This window comes from Coffea eugenioides, chromosome 6 (genome assembly GCF_003713205.1).
Source record: "Coffea eugenioides isolate CCC68of chromosome 6, Ceug_1.0, whole genome shotgun sequence".
In the NCBI taxonomy this organism is placed as follows: Eukaryota; Viridiplantae; Streptophyta; class Magnoliopsida; order Gentianales; family Rubiaceae; genus Coffea; species Coffea eugenioides.
The window spans coordinates 40123965-40145105 of record NC_040040.1 but is presented as its reverse complement, the minus strand read 5'-3'; the positions used below and the strand labels follow the sequence as shown (position 1 = coordinate 40145105).

The following is a 21141-nucleotide window of genomic DNA, read 5'->3' as shown; positions in this document are numbered from 1 at the left end:
ATTCTTCTGACCCCCCTCTTCCTTATCTTCCTCAGTAACTTCCTTGACTTCCTCCTGTGCATAGCACTCTCCCCTACTCTCCTCCCTCCCTACCCCATGCTCACCCACTTTTGCCAACCCCTCCTGCTCTAACAACTCCCCCACTGTTCCCCTTTTCATGACCACATTCTTCCCCTCATCCTTGATATTTGGGGATCCAGGATTCCTAGAGAACCTGTGGAATTCTTTAGTATAGGTCAACATAGAGAAGTAAGGAAGACTACCCTCCCTATCCAGATTTGGTTCTCTTTCCCCCTCCTTCTCACATCTCTCCTCTTTCCTCTCATACCTAGCTTTCCTCCTAGGACTCCTAGGAAAGCTGGCCCTTAACCAATTACCATATTGATTCTGTTTGTCCATGTTCATCCCCTTCCTAGCACAATGACGTTCAGAATGTTCTATCAGTCCACAACAGAAGCAGAAATCAGGACACTTCTCGTATTTAAATTCGATTCATCTTGTCCTCCCCACAATTTTCACCATAACTCCTCTTGGTAAGGGCTCTCTCAGATCTAGATCTACTAGGATTTTTAAATGCCTACCATCCTTTCCTCCTCCCTGGGGGATAAGAACCTCTCTAACCCCCTCAAAAATTCCACCTATTTTCCTCCCTGCCTCCTTCTTTGCCCAGTGAAGGGGGATATTCCATACCCGAACCCATACAGTAGTCTTACTAAACACCAGCTCCTCCTCCTCTAATCCCTCCTTCCACTCTAACAACACTAAAGGTTGACCATCATATATCCATGGGCTTTTGATTAGCACAAACTCAATATCCTTCCTATTTTCAAACCCAAACTGAAACATATTAGCTCTAATCTCAATAACTTTTAAATTCCTTACCTGAGGCCACATGTTATTGGCAAAGCTCTTCATACCAGTAAAGTTAGCCTGCTTGTCCCCCCAAACTTTGCCAATCAAGCTCAATCTGCACTCCTCTATACCTTTTTCCAGCTCTTCGTTCTCCAGGCAAACTCCCTCCCGTTCATTTTCCGATAAGGAAAACTTTCGTAAGACCTCCTCAATACGCTCCATAGTCACAGATCCCACCGCCTATATTGCTTCAACTACCAACGCGTCTTCCCAGTCCAGCTCAAGGAAGCACCGCCGTCAACCACCGCACCTTGCCTCTGTCCCCCAGCCAGACAGTATAGATCAGAGATCTGAGAACTAAGTGAAAATCTGGAAAACCGAGACGAAATCAAATGATAACAAACAAACAGAAAAAAGAAGAAAATTAAAAGGAAGCTCAACTCATTCTTCTTGCAACCCAAAAGAACTAAGAGTATATGGCTATTAACTGAAAATGCGCTAGCTATGACAGACGAATGAAATATTCTTAGTAAGGAGGTGATGAAAGAAGGAATGAATCACTGTAGTATTCTTGTAGTTGTTCATAATTGCATCGATCGGAGATTGAGAAGATCAAATAGTTCTTCCCGCTTTCTGTTATTTTGGAGTTCGAAAAGAGAAAGATTTTGAAAAAGTTGTTAGAAGGTGTGGCTTCCACCGAGGGGAGAAATCTCTCTCTAGAATGAGAGAAAAGCTCTCAAAGTGAGAGACTAATGGCTGCAACTAGTTGCAATGGGAATTTCTACGCTATGACACGAGATCAAACTTTAGTGACTATTCGTTTTTTAAAAAATAATTAACATTAAAGAGGCCCTTTTGTTGTAAAATATCAAGGAAGGGGGCGTACAATGTCTATTTAACGGAGTTTATAAGAATAAAGTGCAACTAGGAGCAAGGTTCAACAGACTTTAGTGATTTTATCCCTGCTAAAAAATATGGTAGAGATTTTGTAATTTTTTTAACTTTAGAGCTTAGCATGACTAGAAATTTAGTTGAAATTTTCAATTACCAATTTTCATAGGTGATTGAAGTATACGAACAGGAGAAGACCTTGACAAGAAATATACATTTCGTAGTTAAGGAAACAAATGTTCAAATTGCTTCAACCATATATTTAGCAAAGAAAACGAAAAGTTTCTGTGCAACATATTTTCATTCTTTATAAGGGACTAATAGCAGTATCTATTTGAACATGATAGGCATCACTGTTTTTACAGTCAATGGAAGAACTAAAACGAAACTAACTACGTCAACTCCACTACTGACTGTTCAAGGCACACCATCCAAAATTTTCTTAACCATATTTGAAACTGAACATAGTCTCTGAAACACGTTTTTCCAGCTTCTCTTTGTTCATTTCACCCAACTCAAGCCAATTCGGGCGTATTGTGGCATGGACTTCTTTCCTGGCAAGAAAATGACACAGACGCATGGGTTTCTCCTTTCAAAATTATTCCAGCTAACAAAGTTCAACAGCACTACAGACTTCTTAACAATGTTTAGCCGTCTTACCTAATGCAAAACTATGTTAATGGATGAAAGCCAGTTCCACCAGTCCAAAAATGTGACTATCTGCTCTCTTCTGAAGTCTCATGTTTTCTGTTGGAAACATTATCTTCAGGAAGCACTAGGAATGGTTTGAATGTCATTAGCAAACCAATGACCTCGATCACATTAAGGAGGAAGAAAATCATCTGATCACCTGCATTTAGACATTAATGTCACAATGGAAGAACCCAAACATAATTGTAGTTAACTTGTGATATCATGCCAGTGCTGGACAACTCAAGACTAAGAACAAAAATAATCAGCTTATTATCCGAAAATCTGGAAACTATGAAAAAGCTGTAAAACATAACTCTTGAGGTTTCCAGAAGCTACTATGCTATACGCTACTATGTTTCTATTTCCCTTGGCACTTTCATTTCCACAATAGCTAAAATTGGAAGCATTTTCATTGAATCAGAATAATTTTAATTCATCGATTGAGAATCATTAGGTAGTAACTCAAAAGGGTTAGTCCAAGCCTAATATAAATGCATTCCATATGATTTAAGTCAAAATCAATCATAATATACTGCAAAACGAGTTCATGAGGCTCCACTATGTAAAGTTTAGAAAAGACCAGGAATAAATAGCCTCACATGCATGTAGGAAGCTCCTCTATGTAGCAACGAGTAATTCTTAGTGCAAGCGTTTGACACAGTTTTCATCTTTTTCATTGGATTTCATACTTTCTTTGACAGACTTAAAACAGAATAATTAGTATTGCCATGGGGATTAAATGATTCTTGTTCTTGGAAACAGATTTTTTAAGAAAGATGGCATGGAATTGGGTACTCCATATTTTTACTACTAATTAAATAAAAACCCATCATTTAATTTCTCCAGTTCTCCTGGCTCACTCATGAGACAAAGAAATTGCACAGATAAAAGAATGGGAAGGTCCATCAGTTATTCTATCAATATGATTTGACTAAATCTCATGCATTAATAAGGAGAAGCATCTGGGATCCATTTACAAAATTGGTTTTTCTACAACATGAAAAAATTATCGCAATAGAAGTCTTCAGATAAGTATTTCAATGTGGCTCAAATTAATCTTCTCACCTGGCAAAACTGAAGCACCCTGACGCTTTTGCGCCCAAGAGAATCTGTAATCATAGTATTTTTAGGGATTCTCTGTGATTCACAGCAGCAAAATGAATTGCCAAAGCACATTATAAACACAAAAGCCATTGAAGACCAGCAGATCATGTGAAAGAAACCAAGAGAGGGGCATGAAAAAGAGGCAGAGTGAGTGGGATGATGGCTTGAAAAATGAACCTCCTCTTCTCCTTCCCCGCTTCTTTGAAACCAAAAACTAAAGAAACATGTAGACTCCTGATTTGTTACTTACCTATACTAACACCAGAATAGTGTCAGACATCTCAGCTAAGCATCAAGTTATTTTTGAAACTTACTCAAAACTATTTTTGGGTTTTCATCTATACGAATGATAGATATATGTCAACCTAAATAGATAGGATGAAGCAAGTCACGGCTTCGTTCTTGTCATCACCATCACCTTAGAATGATAGGCAGTTTACAATTTAAGTACATCTTCATCTCCGCAAAATGAAGGTCGACACCTATTTTTAGGCTTTGCCTAAAGGCTGCAGTAGAATTAAGGCTTGCTGGATTTATGACATAATAAAGTTAAGCATTTCAAACCATGCATTACAAGATTGTAAAAGTGCAGAGACCACTTTATAACCTCTCAAAAATTTAGGTTACCCCATCTCATGTTCAAAAAGAAGTATATGATGTGTTTTGCATGGTCCCCAAAAGGTAAAAGTAAATTTATTGGTTTCATAGTCATGGAAGAAATCAACACCTATACAGCCATGTCATCCCGCACTTTAGCAAAATAAATCCATAAAATCAGATCTAATAAACTTAGACAAAGGATAAATGAATTTAGTGCAATAGGAGAAAGGGAGATCTAATGGACTTGGAGTAACTACGTAAGGGTAGATAAAACACCTAAATTGTTCTTGTAAAATTTTTCCATTTGAAGGATAATACGGCTGTACAACGTTAACTGTTTATTAATAAAAAGTGGGGGTTACTCCATGATGATCCTTTCTTTTTTTCAGGCTTATTTATCCACATCAAAGACTAATATTGCATATGGCCGCCACGAAAACTCTGATTTAGGGCATGATTCGCATCATACATCCTCTGAGAACCCCCAGCTATGAAAGCTGCAAAATTGGAATTTAATTCTTGGATTAATTGATTAAGTCAACTTACAAAGAACCCCCAGCTGCTGGACCAATTGCTTTAGAAAGAGACATTGCAGACATCGAAATTCCATTAGCAGCTCCTCTTTGTTCTTGGGACTGTGAATTCAAGTAAGCATCATATTATTTCCAATGACGACAACCATATATTTGAGAACAAATAGTTAAGTACTAGGTCCATGGAAAACATACCACAGCTCTGTTTTGCAGAAGAAATAACCCTGTCGTAATTGACACCTGATTGAACATTGAAGAACAAATGATCATGGGAAACAAAATACAGAGATGCCTAGAAAAGCTGCTGAAGGATCTAGAAAGCACTGTCAGGAATTAAGCAAGGCATGCAATGGAATAAATACATGTAATGCTCTCAGTTACAGAAGATTAACACAGGCAGATTGTTCTTAAAAGTAGTTAAAGTCCAATTGCTTTTTCTTAGGTGTTGAAACAAATTCAAAATGAACAGCATCATTTTGTCAGAAGGATATCAATAAAAGTCTAGACATTTGTTGACATAAGTAAAATCAAAATAGTAAAGCATTTGTTCTTTGGTTTAAGAAATGCACGAACAAGTTTAGGGAGGAACAGAGCTAGAACTTACAGAGAACACGTTCTTCAATACTGAGGCACTATCAAGAACCACTGATAGCCAAAAACCAGATAACATGGCTATGTATGGGTAAGTTGATAGCAGAGGTACAGATAGAACCTACAAATAAAATTAGTAGAACTTAATCCAGGAATGAAAAACAGCTAATAAAAAACTCCAGGTACAGTGCTGATGAAATATCAACACAGGACTTAGGCCATACTGCTCCAATGCGTGAAACCATGATTGTCCCAAGAATCCTCTCAACTACTGGGTACAAGAATAGTTGAAATAGTAGTAAACCAAGTCCTGGTTAAACAAGAAATAATAAATTGTTTTGTTTAGTATAGCTAGCATGGAAAATTGCAACTAAAAAAAGCACATATAGATGAAGAACCAGTACCCCAAACCTTGTTACCAAATCTAATCAGTTCAGAGAGATCAGCTTATTTGAAGCCTAGGCAAATTACAACCTGTATACCCATTTCTTTTAAATAAAAAAAAACCTTCGCTTACATTCCGAAGCATTTCTTAATTCCAAAATTTGCAGTCCTTAAGATGGTTGCTTAGATTATCTATGCCCTGCTATTGTTGCAAAATAGCACCAGTTAAAGAGGCTCCATACCAGTTGTAAAACACTCAAGAAAACCTATTATCATGTATGAAAGACTATAGGGTAAGCTCCCACAAAGTGTCAGAGCATCTTAGAAGCAGTTCAAGTGAACGTATACTTTGAAAGTTCTGGTTCCTGACAATTAAGTTCGTCTAAGTTCTTAACAACTGGGAAAATTCTTGTCATTGATTAAGATGAAAAAATAAACAGAGGAATAAAAATTAGCTTCATCAATATACCTGTGATAGAAAGAGTTTCACCAACCTCAGAAGTTGTGTAGCTCAATCCTCCAGAATTCCTAGGACTAATAGCCCATAAAGAGAATATCTGATCAAAGGACATAGCAAAGACAACAATTATTCACATTGTCAAATGAAAAGCATCAAAGTCAGTAAATAATAATCTATTTTTCTGTTGTGCATGAAAGTTCTTAGTTCTAAATCTGTTCTTTGTGTCAATGCATAAGGTAAATTATGTAGCATCTCAAAGTTTAGTGTCCCAAGGAAAGTGGGTGCAGTTTCCACACTTGCACCAGTTTTACGTTATGCTGTTCGGATATTGAATAGGTGCTTTGAGTCATTTTTTCCGTTGTCCATAAAATGAATCACAGTAGCAAGGAGAAAGATCTACATAATTTACAGTAAATGCATTTTATATTTTCAAATGGTATAATCCACTTAAAGTAACAGTGCTGAAAATACCTAAACTGAATCCTTGACAGAACAATTAAAATCTAAAAAGTTGAAAATCTCGATCACTCAACATTGTCAAGAATCAGGCACACTTTCCAAGGTCTATTTTACATCCAGAAGAAAATAAAATGAAACATTGGCACGATGCATGTACTAGTATGCAATCCCTACAATAGAATGGGTTAGGAGTATAAATTTTAGACCTCAACTCCTGGCTACAAAATTTTTGGTGCAAAGCTGATAGTCTTAGCTTGAAAAAGTTTTTGCAAACCTAATAAAATAGATTGAAAGATAGTCTATGCCATACTTAATTTTTCTCTCTTCATTATTAATGTTACTATTACTGTTTTGCTATTTCTATGTACGCATTTTAACCCTATGAAAATATCCAAACAATCATTACAACAATTCTGCTTATGCATACTTGCGCCACATATGCATGTATCTTAAGTAGACCCATCTGAACAAAGTAATCTAAGTATGGATATAGGAAAGAAGTACTAATTGAAGCCGGATACTATTTGCCATCATAATAAACCATGTGTCACCTGAATGTGAAACTAAAAGAAATTTGAATTAAGTAAAACACAAATCAAACATAACCAACTTTTATCTTCGAAAGGAGGAGAAAAAATAAAAAGGCTTAGACGGGAAAATCACCTCTGTATAGGCCATGTCATGAAGTTGGAAAACGCAATACGTTATAATAGACGACATTAAAGGCCAATTTTTTAGAAGACTACTCTGAGAAGTAGGAAGACTGTCTCCAGAATTTCCATCTCTCTCTTGCAATGTAGAATCATATGCAGCAGCCTCCACACCATTATACGCAGCATATTCTTTGTTTTGGCAATGGATGTGCAGGGTTTCCTAGAAAGATACAAAAATAAATAATAAAACATCCAATTCATTGTTGTCTTTCACCAAAGATTTGGATATAGTTAGTAGACACAAACTATTCCAATTGATAAAAGTTAAGCATGCCTCAAAGTTTCCCCCTATAGTTGCAAGGTCAAAACTAGAAATCAGCAATTGCTTGGCCACACATCAGAATAGCTGACCTTTTCCATCCTCATTTGATTTTCTATACGAAGACATTATCCTCCTTTTACCTGTTAATTGCCTTCCATTGACATTGTTCTCTGAAGCACTTATGCTTTTCAACTCTAAATTTGCACAATTAAATTACCAACATAGAGAAAATGTAACCAAGTACCTATTCCTTGTCTCAGAAATCCAAAAAAGACAACTAAGTCTAGAAGCAATAGAAGTGGAACGAGCACAAATGAATCAAATGGAAAGCCATATTTTATCTATACCTGATAGTAAGAAACTGGAAACAGAAGAAATTGTAATTGTAAAGAGGAAATGAGAATTTTTTTATATGTGCTACAGTAAAAAAGGGAAAACATAAGACTAGGATACTTACTGGAAGCCAGCAACATACGACTGATACAACTACTGCAAACAATGATATTAGGAGACAGGGCAGAAGATATGGAAACCTGACAGTTAAAAAAATTACTATAATCATAATCAAGCATTTGAACATGTAGAAAGATGAGAAGAAGATAAGCTAATAAAGAACAAAAGAAAATAATGACAAGAACTACTTGAGTCAGATCCTTGGAAGCAATATAGCATAGAAAATCAACAATTTGCTTACCTCCCAAATACTGATTGTTTAGAGAAAATTTCAGGATATTTATCAGCTGGCTGTTATTGCACAACAAAAAAATTGAATAAGCTCAAAAGAAGCTGAAAGATGAGAACATGACAAATGTAAAACCGGTAATACAAAGTTATACCTTACACATAGAAGGAAGAATTGAAAAAGAAAGAACAGAAACCTTTCCTAGGCCAAGAAAAAAAAAAGATAAAGAAATAAGATGGAATCTAGTATGAACTTTTTGTGCATCCTTTTTCTTTTCTCCAATAAATTCTCACTGAAGGATCAGTTCTAGGATTTGCAAACAGAACTTGCAAGGTAAAGTAATATAGTGTTTCCATAGCAATATAAATGAAAAGACAAAAGTTTCTGAAAGAATTTTTCACGAATTGTAAATGATGTAGAAACCAGAGAAAGAAGTTTTATTGGAAATTTCTGGAATCAAGGAACAGGTGGTAAGGAACAACTCCTCTAAGTGATATAAGGAAACTGAATTAACATAACCGAAGAAGGAAAAATGCTTCTCTATTACACTGCAATTTAGTGTAGTGTAGCATTGAAAGAACACATTTACTTTGACAATATTGCTTTATTCTAATTTGCAATGGAATCACTTTATTGGTGCAGCAAGTGAGCAAGTTTATCTATCCTAAGATTTAAGATGACCATGCAATTTTGGACTAAGAAAATTGTTAACAGAAGATGTTTCTGTATGAGAATTTATGTGCTACAGTCAGAATGTACAGATGTTCTTGCCCCATGTAGTTCTCATCTCTATGAAAGGAAGCTGACTAAAGTCATTGCAGTCTTTGAACTCTTTTGACAAATGCTAACTGCCTCTTCCTGTTTGCTTAAATAAGTTAATTCCAATCTTAACATTCTCATACCTAGCAAAAAAGGGGTAGCAGATTGCACCCAAGCTGAAGGTAATTCGGATTAATTGACTCAAATAGGTGACATTTCTTTCAGGTTTTTTAGGACTTCAACTGGACAGGGAAGTTTGTCTCTAAAATTTTAAAGCCAATATGGAACATGATAGCATCAATTTTATTTGAACTATTTTTTGTTAATTTTCTGCTTTTGGGTAATTGACATGTGAAACAAGTTTCTCTGAAACTTTATCTGCAGATGTGGCCATTATAACCTAGACAACAAAGAATGCTGCTGATCAGGAAATGCCTAGATAGAAGAATACTATTTCTAGAGTGTTTAAGGTGCATACGAGCTTGCTAGAAGAAGGTTCCCACATTTCTCAAAGAATCTGTCAATGCAAAATTCCTTCATTCATTTCTTTTTATCTGGAAGCCAAAATTGGAATCCTTACGGATGAGATATTAGCAATCTTCGTTCAAGGTATATGCCACACACCACATCCCACATTGAAATATTATGGGAAGATTGATGGTTTATACCATGGGTATTGAGCTATTGATTACTTGACTTTAGCATTTTATTTAGAATTGGAGTCTGACAAAGTTAACTGAGAAGCAAGTACAGGATCTCCTTTTAAGTAAGAAGACCAGAGACTTAACGAAGAGAAAGGAAAACCATGCATACAGAGTGCTCTGATTCGGCAGAGCCGCCTATGTGCTTGTAATTTATGGTTGCATCTATGACATAATTCATGCATTGTCCAGTATAAAAAAAAATCTCAACAACATAAAGAAGCTTCATTTCCTCTAGTTATTAAACAAGAGATGTGGAAAAAGAGGTTTTAACACAGAGGAAGAAGAATAGGAGGGAAATCCAAGTTGAGTTTTGAGCCATTTTTCAATAGTTTAAGCAAGGGCGGGCTAAATTACAATGTCTGGTTAAGCCTGACATAAACGGTAAAACTATTTTAGGTCATGAACTTCCTAACAGCTGTTGCATCACATGTCACTCTCCTTGATTGCTCAACTTATATTCAGGAAAACCAGTAGAGGTCCATGATGTCCCCCCCACCAAAACAGTTGGCTTCCTTCAAGAAGAATTCTAAAGAGATGTTGTTTTTGTTTTCTTTTTTGCTTTTCCAGCTTATCTCATGAGCAGGAAACAGTCATTTCTGGAAGCACTAGGTGAGTGCATTTTCACATTAGTTTTAACCCCAGACCCCTTTTACTAGAAAAATTCCGATGAATTCTGAGAATGCTGTTTGTTTAAAACTTTAGAAACGTATTTTGGGAAAAAAATTAAATGAGAAATTTCCAAGATAGACCATAAAACTGGAAGCCTTACCTGAGCGAGATAACCACCTATAGCTGGTCCAATCACCAAGCCTACTCCCCACGATGTGCTTATCTACAGCAATAGGATAACTTGTATTTAGAAAGGATTAATTTTTTATGCACTAACAGTGTAGTAATATTTTTATACTAGCAACTTTGGATGTATGTCACATTTGCATGATTTGAATTCAAAATTTGAATTCATATTATATGGCATGATCTAAACCTGCTAGTGTAAAAAAATATATATATATATATATACACACACACTAACAGTGTATAAAAAAGTTATCCATTTAGAAAAGGGTTAATTACAGTTCGTCCCCTTGAACTTGACCCTTTATAACACTTTGCCCCCCTAAAATTTTAAATATATACATTTTGCCCCCTTCATTGACTAAGTTAGTCATGATTTCTCCATCCAAAATTTTAACAAAATGACATTAATGCCCTTACATAATAGTTCTAGAATAATGCTATACTTTAAATCGGAATATGAAACATTTTATTGGAAAAAACACAAAGTCATATGATTTAAAAAATTAAAAAATAAAAGATGGTATAATACCAAAGAATTGAAAATTTGTATTGTGGAGAAAAAAGAATTTAAAAATTCCTAAAGCATTTGTACAAGTTTTCCATCGCTTATCTTTCTTCCTTTAAATTGTAAACGGATTAGTTTTGATAATTTTCATTTACTTTGCAGCTTTCACAAGTTTTCAAGAGTCAATAAGATGCTACTTGGTAATTTTATACCGCATTCATACCTTACTTTGTATTTTATTTGCTTTCTACATTTTAAAAAAACTAAAAATTCTCTAAATACATTTTTCAATATATTTTTTACTTTTAATCATGTTTTTATCTCATAAAACACATTAAAAAGTGCTACAATAAAAAAATATAAGCAAATAATTTTCATTCCAAATGCACTAATTAATTTTATTTTATTTAAAATAAGTATCACTATCGGCATTGAGATAAATACATTGAGTTGTTTAGACTTCTTTTTTGTGAATTATCTAATTCATTTTAGTGCTAAAAGATCAAAATGCATAGTGTAATTGTGTTTAAATGCATTTAGCAACTATTAAAGAAATAGGTATTTATTATGTCACAATTATTATGTGTGTTTAAGAATTAGCCAGGGATATTTTGGTCATGAAAAATATAACTTCATCTTAACCCCATCAAAAAGTTGACCACAAGGGATAAAGTGTATATATTTGGACTTTAGGGGGGGTAAAGTGTAATTAACCCTTTAGAAAATACAAACTAACTTTCACGAAATGTCAAAATAAAAAGAAAAGGGTAGGGAGTTGACTTACAACTGACATCCCCAGTGCTTGATATTCTTTATGACAAATTTCTGAAGCATACGCCTAATATAATTAAGAGGAGAAATTACAAGCCATAAGGTACTAAATTTCCTATATCATTGCCACATGTAGCCATAGATCGCATATCTTAATCCATCTAAGAATCTCAGGAAAATATGCACAGATCAGTTCAGGTTATTACAAACCAAAAGGTTTGTAAAGTTATCATTCCATTTGAACCAGGAAAACTCACTTGTAGTCAAGGCTGTCATAGTACACACAGATAGATCCACAATCAAGTTTTTTTTTGCTATTTTGGTCTAAAGAAATTACTTAAAGGAATCCAAGAATTTGTTATGTACAGGGTCACAATATCCTGTACTAACAATTTCTTTACCTTATATACTATTTCAGGAATCTTTGGCATGAAAAGAGCACAAACTACTTTTGATTGGAGATATCATGTTAAGAAACAGATCCCAAAGAGATGAAACCCATCGAACTACCAGGTGATCTCATTTAAATTGGTTGGAAATCAATTAACTGTAGAAGTAGAAAGTGCAGGGACAGTTATTACACTGTAATGGGAATTGACAAACAAAAACATCATAGCAAATAATTCTGTTTAGATCAGACAGCATCCTAGCGATTTGAATGTTTACTAGGGAATATGCAAGAGAACCAGAAGTTGATAAAAGTAAAATATATGGTCAGTTGGCTTTACATGGAAATCTCTGTCTCTATTTAATAGCAGACACAAATTGATAAATAAATAGTAAAAAATTTGACAAATTTCAAGAAATCATGAAGTGAATCAACCATAAAAAAACCAATAAAGGAACAAAATATATTAACAATCAAACCAAAAATAACAATACAATTAATGTTCCATCTAATACCAGCAAATTTATGTTCTTAAATGGCCATAATGTTCCACTGTTACACTTTAACAACCAATTGAACAACTGGTAGTCCATAACATAGACATATTCACCCTTCAGCACAAGGACTGCACACCGCAAGCATCACAATCCATAATTGTAATCACAAAGAGTTCTAGTGAAACATATAGAAAAATCAAGTATAAATGCATACCCTCATTGGTCCTAGTACTCCAGACAAACTTCCAAGAAGAAACCTCATTGAAACTGCCATCCAAAAATTCGAACTAAGACCAAAGAGTGTATTGAATATGACCCTGTGATCTTGATAAATTAGAGATACAAAATGAAATGGATAGATTCAAGAAGCAAACCACATCAATAACCCATTTAACTAGAAATTAAGCACGTTGTGAGACCAGAATTCCTTACACTGCAACAGTGCCAATCAGTATAACTGGCTTTCGGCCATACCGATCTGCTACTAATCCCCATAAAAGAGATGTTAAAGCTCTCCCAAACATGAATGAAGATCCTTCAATGAATGAGAATTAGCTCAACAACTTTCAGCATATAGCTAATAAGGGAAAGCAGCAATTAAGACTACTTACCTACATATCCAGCATAATAACCAATATCTTCCTCTGTTTTTGCAATATGAAAATCCCCGATCTGTGTCAAATAACAACCATGTTGTTCAAGATAACCAAATTCAATGATTCCAAATCTGTTATTCAGACACTATGATAAAGCTCTATATTCTGCCCACCCCTCTGTCTCCAACACCCAGAACCCATTGATACACCCCGGAGCCTCATGTTGTACTAGAATAGAAGGTTGAGAACAACCAACCCCACAAGCCTCATGTTATACTAGAACCGAAGGTTGAGAACAAACTACCCCACAAGCCTCATGTTATACTAGAATAGAAGGTTGAGAACATTCAAGATAACTGGTTCTTTGCAAAAGGCAATATTCCTCTAGTTGTTCTGCAGTCTATGATCAATAAACTGCACTAAACAGTCAATTTGTTTTACAGCTTGTTCTTCAGATTTAAAAAAGCTTAAGAAATAGGTAAACAAATCACACCAAATGAAGAGAAAGCAAAAGCAGAGGTACTTTTGAATAGAAAAGACATGTTCAAATATCAGAATGTTACCAGTAATGTTCTCTTGAGGGTACTCACCATAAAATATAGGAAAGGAAAGAGGGATGTTATTGGCAAAGCTGTAAATGGACATGAGAAGACATGGTATAAGAGTGCAAGTTTGTGGAACAAACTTTACATTGCTATATTAATCAAGTAATTTTCTCTGAATTGGAAAAGGTAAAGCATCTATTTGTCATCAGAAGGACAAATTTTAGTTACAAAATACAATCGATTGAAAAAAACAAGTCCAACAAATTAAGACATAGTCAATGATTAAGGGAACCTCCCCAATATTTTTTATGACCCAAGTTTTTAAATCTAGGTTAGTCTCCATTACCCTGTCAAAATTTTATGCCCCGGAAGGGACTCATATACAATGCGAACATATTATATGTGTAATAACTTTAATTCCTAAATTCACTTCAGATTACTTCTAAGTTCAGAATCCCAAGGAACCATTTGTGTTTTCATCGGAAAGGATGAGCTTTTTTAATAATCTAGGTGGCAGATGAAATTACTCGACCTGCTAGGTTTCAAAATTAATTTGCCATCGGCAAGGTGAAGATCAGCTAAAACTTCACTAGGTCATTCGTTGAACCTCAGTAAACATACTAAGAAATTTAAGTTACATGCTTTAGATTCAGAGTATAAAGTTAACTTTTGTAAGACAAATTTATAATGAACTGAAACTGCAAATACACAATGGAGCTATATAATTGTGTCTAAGAGTACATAATTTGAAATAACTGTGGTCACCATATAGCCAAATTTCGATAAGATTTATTATAACAATCTCAACATCTGATATGGTATGAATGTCATCCAAAATAAATGGTATTCTTTTCCTGTTTGACATTGAGGAACGAGAGGAAAGGTCATGCAAATGAACAAGAAAAAGAAATACCAAGAAGTAAGAAAATAAAAAAGAAATCTAACAAAACTATTAGATGGAAAACTATATGAATGAAGTTCACATTACATTAAATTAGGGGTGAAACTGGCATATTCCCCAAGAAAAAAATAAAAGCATGAACTTGAGCGGAGCAAACTGCACCAGAAGTTTAAGGAGGGTTTGTGCAATTAAATCTCATTCAAAGTTTCCAATTAACACCATAAAAAGGCTTTGGTCCAGTGTTGCACTCTTTCTTTGAGTTACACCACGTTGGATTTTGTGGTTTACACAATTAGTCATATACAAAACAACACATGCAAGCACTATCACAATAAATGTAGATATTAAGAATTACCTCGGAAAAACACCACAAAAGTTGTAGAAAATAATGCTCCACAATCAATTCAATTTTCAAATAAACCCCATGTGGACTATACCATCTGGGCCATACTGTATCTTGCAATTGCTCAACCAACGGCAACGATTCCAGTACCTACCTTGTTTCAAGGCGACCCTTATCCCTTCACTTAGATTCGGCTCCATAAACACAAGTGTCGAGGGATTGGGGCAGGAATGATTGGGTTTGGTGCAATTGGGTACAATTGTTATTTTTTCCACAATTTGGTATGCTTATAGACCCAGTTATATTTTTATGTAACAAATTGGTATACATGAATAAAATTTTTAAGTATAACAAAATTATATAAGCGAATACCATACCATGAAAGGAAGTACAATAACCGATCAAGTATACGAAAATCCCAACCGTAACTGCCCTGGTCCTAAACATTAACCAGGATACAACACTTAACCACTTAAGTATTACAAACGACCAAACCCCCAAATATGCACACAAAGGCATCGAAGAGAAACTTGAGCTTCTGCCGCGAAATAATAATTACTAACAAAGAAGATCAAAAACCCATAAAAATTGCTATAATTAAATAGAGATATCAGGACGAAACAGAAGAGCTTCGCTAACCCGCACTGAGGGTGACAGTGCCGATGAAGAAAAGGTGCTTTAAAGGGATGCCGACATTGGAGCATTTGAGGCGTTCAATTGCGCAACCTGGACAATTTTCATAGTAATTCGACTGCTTTCCTGCTCCTTTTTCCAGCAACAGTTGAGAATTTTCCGCCATTAACGTATAGATTCCTTCAACTTTCTGATTTTACTCAGTGAAGAAGGAAATATGTAGTCGTTGAGATGGGAAAAAAGTGCTAGCTTCTGCTTTTAATTTTGAATCCCAATACATGTCTTCAATACAACATATGCATCATAACTGTCTTCAACTAACATACCACGTGAAACCACCAGCCCCCACTGAGCCATTTAAGGCTTGGTGGGGTGGGAGGTAGGATTCAAACTTCAAATTTTATCTCTTATCAATTGTCATATTAAGTGATCTTTTAAAAGATTCAGACGGTTCTATCTAGTCCGATAATGGATCTGTCCAGTGTTTTGTCATATTAAGTGATCTTTTAAAAGATTCAGACGGTTCTATCTAGTCCGATAATGGTTCTGTTCAGTGTTTTCAGACTCGGACCGAGTCTTGAAGTTCCGACCGGTTGAACCGAGAACCGGTTAAGCATCCGGTCCGAGTCTCTTTAAAAAACTGTCAATCAAAGAATCGGTCCAATCCGGTCAAAACTCGGGTTTGACTGGAAACCGCTAGAACTGGAAAGAACCCGATTTTCTTCATTTCTCCGTTTCGATTGTACTCCTTCCTTGCAAGCATCAGGAGTGCGCATAAAAAATTTCCAACCAAATCTCTCCTCCTCACTTACCTTTGCTGTTAGGCTTGTCTTTTTTCAAGGTTTAGAGAATAGATGCCTTCTTATTCACCTCTAAATCTGTAAATGAGGGCCGCCTAGACAAGATTTGTGATCAAATATATGATACAATGCTTGATGCCTGCCTTGAACTCTTGAGTTAATATTGGCTTTTTCTTTCCTTTTTTCCATCCTTTGATCTTTGACCAACTCTAAAAGAAACGAAGTAACTAGCCAGATGAAGAGAAAAAAATTCATTCCCTAAATTTTCTAAGCCCGATTTCCTGTGAATTAGTTCTTGAAATATTTGAAATCAAATGGGAGGAAAAATAAAGAATAGAGTAAATAGGGGAAGAGAATAGAGAGGAGGGAAAAAGGAAAATAACAAAAAATAATAGAGTTTCCATGTGTGTTTGATTTGTAAGCGATAAAGAGAAAGAAAAGAGTTACAGTGAGGTGAATGGGAGGAGAAATGAAGAGTATAAAGGATAAGAGGAGCTGTGTGAATGGGAGGAAGAAAAAGAAACTAAGAAAAGTCAAAAGCAAAGGAACAAGGGGCGGCGGCTTACATTCCATTAGGTTTGGTAGTTTCAAATTTTTTTTAATAATATCAATTTGACCCCATATTATTTTAATAAGTATAAAATCAACCTATTATATATTTTTTAAACTACAACTTTACCTAAAAATTTTAAATTTTTTAAGTGCAGTCCTTTTGGACTAAATCAAAACTCATTAGATATGTATATAAAGTTGTAAACCATCAATTTAAAGGGAATTTTTATATATTATTTTAATTATTTATTATTAATATATATTTATGACATCATCTGATTCAACCCCGATTGAAGCCGATCGAACTCATTGACCCCTGACCCCTGAACTCGGCCGAGTCGAGACCCGGTCCGAGTTTGAAAACATAGGTTCTGTCTCCATCAGCCCCCCTAAATTCAATTAGGTCTTCCCTTTAGATTAAAATTGTGGCGACCCCACTTCCCCCTAAGGCGAACCAGAGGGCTGGCGGGCCGTCTGCCCAACTCTCGCCAGGACTCACGCACGCACACTAACCCGAATCCTTCCGAAGAATAACCTAATCTATTACGAAACAACTTTTCCCAAATAGGATCATCCTTAAATCTACATTAACTTCAGAGATAGCAGTGATAAAAATAACCAGTCGAGGCTCTTAAACGTCCCACGTGCTACGTACCCAAGATATGAAGTCGTACCAATCCGGAGATAAAATACATAAATTCCAAAAACAAACTTACAAACCAAGTACCCGAATTAGGGTTTACACATTTTCCAGCTTCAAGTGGCAATCAAAAACAAAAGTACATAATTCAAGTTGAAGCATAATACAACCCACACAATAGCCGTAATTCTCCACTACATCCAAAAGAAAAGAAGCATAAGTAAGTTCAAGGCTTTCAGTTTCCCGAACCTGTCAAGGAAAACAAATAAACGTGGGGTGAGCTAAAGCTCAGTGGTGCCCCAAAAACATGCAATCAATTAAAACAATTAACACGTATTGATTCGACTGAAATAAACAAATAGGGAGGCGATAATACCCAAGTGTTCCTTAGACTGGTCGAGGGATTCACCCAACGACGTTACGTCCAGCACTTATATTATTATTATTATAGACTGGTCGAGGGATCCACCCAACGACTTTACGTCTAGCACTTGATTTATTATTATAGACTGGTCGAGGGGTTCACCCAACGACTTTACGTCTAGCACTTGATTTACTATTATAGACTGGTCGAGGGGTTCACCCAACGACTTTACGTCTAGCACTTGATTTATTATTATAGACTGGTCGAGGGGTTCACCCAACGACTTTACGTCCAGCACTTGAATTCACTAAAAAAAATGTTTTACGCAAGTCACCACTCGAAAGGCTAGTGTGATAAAGTACACATTGCTCATTTCGATGGGTCAAAACCACTTCACAGTTATAACATAGCAAGTAAATAAAGCACTTTAATCACGTAGCCATGGAACAAGCAAGGACACTCACCAAGAGTGAAGTTCAGATGTCAAATTGGGAATCGAATTCCGCTTCCTCGCAATATCCTAGAATATCAAATATTGAAACTATAAGCTTCTATTCAGTCTTTAGGCTCAAACACATTGAGGTTTATCTAATATATTGCTAGTTTACTTTCCCATAGTAATTTCAAAAATCTACTTAGATTGAAACTTGACACAAATAGCAGAAATGTTTCTTATAATTTTCCTTGAGGTACTTTTCCTTATAAAAAGGGTAACTAGTATAAATTTTCTTGAAATAAGTCGACAAACCTCTTAATATCAATGTTAGAAAGTTACTTTGAACATTTCTTTAAAGCTATGGTTTTTGCAAGAATTATTACTAAAACTATCTTACCTAAAAATAAGGTTTCTTGCCGAGCAAGTTCCTATGCTTTTAACTAAAGTTATTAAAACTCGTATTTTGGCACTTTTCCTATAGATAACTAGCCAAGGACAATTCTAAGAGAAAAGAAAGGGAGTAAAACAAGGCTAGAGTTTTAGAAACTAGGAATATCATTTTCCAAAGGTAATAAGGCTAGTTTGAGCTAAAGGAAATTATCGGGTTGGAAAGTTTTAGGCAAAACACTAGATATTGAGTTTTTATATTGTAATACTAGCTGGAGAATATTTTTGATTAATTTGATCACAGTTACTCAAGTTCGCAAGGTCGATACGACTTCCACAGCTCCGATTCCGTTTCGAAGTCATAATATGGGTTAAAATATGGCCAAAAATCACATAGCAAATTACTAGGGTTTCGTCAATCATTAGCCCTAGTTTTCAACAATTGCATTTCTGAATAAAATAAAATAGTCAACCAAGGCTTCATCAATCATTAGCACTTGGTTTCAGCAAACCCATCTTAAGCAAATAAAATAAAAGTGGAGTCCTAAGACATTCCAGCAATTAATTTCCATCATCCAGTGGTACTTCATAAAAATTGTTTCAATGGCTAAGGGCTTCGTCAATCATTAGCCCTTAGCACCCAACCAGTAATTCTTATGACAACCGAGTTAACATTTCAAATATTTAAATCTACTAACAGTTATTTAAAACCAAAGACCACATTTGCAGCAGCCTCCTACTCAAGTATTTGGTCCAAAGCCAAGAAATTCCATCCATAATATCACATTGTCACCCCAAAATTCAAATGCATGACCAACTCAAGGTATTATAAAACGAACTCAGTAATAATACAATTTTTCCACAGCTCCAAATTATATAAAGAAATCCATACGTACCTCTTTACCAAACATGACTAAGGCTGGAAAATTTCCAGCTTATAACCATAGCTTCACTTCACTATTTCCAAATTGAATTCCCAAGATATCAAATGATTTATTGCCAAACATTTTTCACAGACTACGTGTGCATTTTGGCATGCATTTCAGGTTCCTAACACCCCAAGGAAAAATTCTAAAGTCAAGCTGAAGATTCTGGTTCATAATCAATTTCGAGCCATAAGGTTAAACATCCCCAAAAATTCAAGAATCTGTCAAGCAAGCTACGGTTGAATCTTGTATGAAGGAATTTTCTGTTTTCACTTTATTTACTGAGGTGAGGCAGGCTAGTAAACTCTCACTTCCTCATGCAATTACTTAGCTAAACAATGCACAATTTCCGTTCAGTAGTTGAAGTTAAACCACTGTCATAAACTTCAAAATTTCCAGGTTCAAGTTAACGGCAATTCACAAAGAAATTCCAGCAATAACAAGGGTTCCAAAACAGAATTTTCTTTGGTTAAAAACAGAATTTTTTGGTACTCTATTAGGACTTGAAAACACGTAGCTAGCAAGTAGAGGTTTCCAAATCAAATCCAGGTTCATACTACAATTGTACTCATCTAATCACAAATCCAGAATTTGTATCAACTAAGCTCGGATGATAGTTCATGAAATAATTTTTCTGTTTTCATTTTTATTTTCCTGGTTAGCCAAGCTACAAAACCTTATGCAAACTTCAATTAACATGTTGTTAACTAGTTAATCATATATCAACTCATAAAATCCCCGTAATACAGATTGAGAACTAGATATCCAATTCAAGGTCTCGGGAATTTTCAGGTCATACGAATCCCAAATCACTAAACCAGAATTTTTTCCAAGTTCCTAATCTCATTGTACAATCGTGTAACTCAACATGCAGGCTTTTAAGCATTTTATCTTCACTAGAATAATTAGGATTATAACCACAGCCGATCATAACTAAGCAAATTAAACAAATTAAGCAAATCATTTCCCCAATCAGTCTCAGCAAAAAGGTTCCATCAAACCAGAATTTCTTAGGTTCCTTAATTCATCAATCACTTCATGGAATTAATATGCAGGGTCCTAGACATCATACACATTAAGTTTCACTCGGCTATTTTACACTTGAGTGCTCAGGTTATCACATGAAAACAGAATTACAGCTACCTTTCCAAATCATTTCCTCGGCAGAAACATTTTCATCAAAACAGATTTCTCATTCATTCTTCAAATTCATCATCCGGATACATAGGTTGACATGCATGGTCTTAAACATCATGTCTTGAGTTAAGTAATCGCATAGAAAAGCTCAGATTACTTCAACTAATCAAAATTAAAATTACATTTCCAAACACAACTCTCGGCAGAGACATTTAAACAGAACAGATTTTTCTGA

At 35.2% G+C, this 21141-nt stretch overlaps 1 protein-coding gene across 5 annotated transcripts; it reads right to left on the bottom strand.

Moving 5' to 3' along the window:
- Positions 1 to 2025: 2025 nt before the first annotated feature.
- Positions 2026 to 15988, bottom strand: LOC113775450 (protein ZINC INDUCED FACILITATOR 1-like). Of its 5 annotated transcripts, none has more exons than XM_027320336.1 (18): positions 15671 to 15985; positions 13833 to 13873; positions 13258 to 13318; positions 13079 to 13181; positions 12861 to 12963; positions 11775 to 11828; positions 10457 to 10519; positions 8237 to 8286; positions 8000 to 8075; positions 7231 to 7440; positions 6118 to 6205; positions 5489 to 5574; positions 5278 to 5385; positions 4869 to 4913; positions 4687 to 4775; positions 3502 to 3545; positions 2404 to 2593; positions 2026 to 2297 (listed from the first exon to the last, which is right to left on the bottom strand). In XM_027320336.1, exons 1-17 carry the CDS (start codon positions 15828 to 15830, stop codon positions 2460 to 2462), a joined length of 1515 nt encoding a protein of 504 aa, XP_027176137.1. In that variant the 5' UTR covers positions 15831 to 15985; the 3' UTR covers positions 2026 to 2297; positions 2404 to 2459. The 5 variants fall into 5 exon arrangements, with proteins under 5 accessions (XP_027176137.1, XP_027176140.1, XP_027176138.1 ...); XM_027320339.1 differs by lacking the exon at positions 15671 to 15985 and adding an exon at positions 14776 to 14923; XM_027320337.1 differs by lacking the exon at positions 5489 to 5574 and having other exon boundaries at positions 6143 to 6205; positions 15671 to 15986.
- Positions 15989 to 21141: the final 5153 nt, after the last annotated feature.

Excerpts from the sequence above, each read along its gene's own strand:
- LOC113775450 (XM_027320336.1), bottom strand. The coding sequence starts at position 15,830 with ATGGCGGAAAATTCTCAACTGTTGCTGGAAAAAGGAGCAGGAAAGCAG. Across the intron at positions 13,182-13,257 it reads TTATTATGCTGGATATGTAG|GATCTTCATTCATGTTTGGG; the intron begins GTAAGTAGTCTT and ends CATTCATTGAAG. Across the intron at positions 3,546-4,686 it reads CCAGCAGCTGGGGGTTCTTT|ATTCTCTTGGGCGCAAAAGC; the intron begins GTAAGTTGACTT and ends CTATGATTACAG.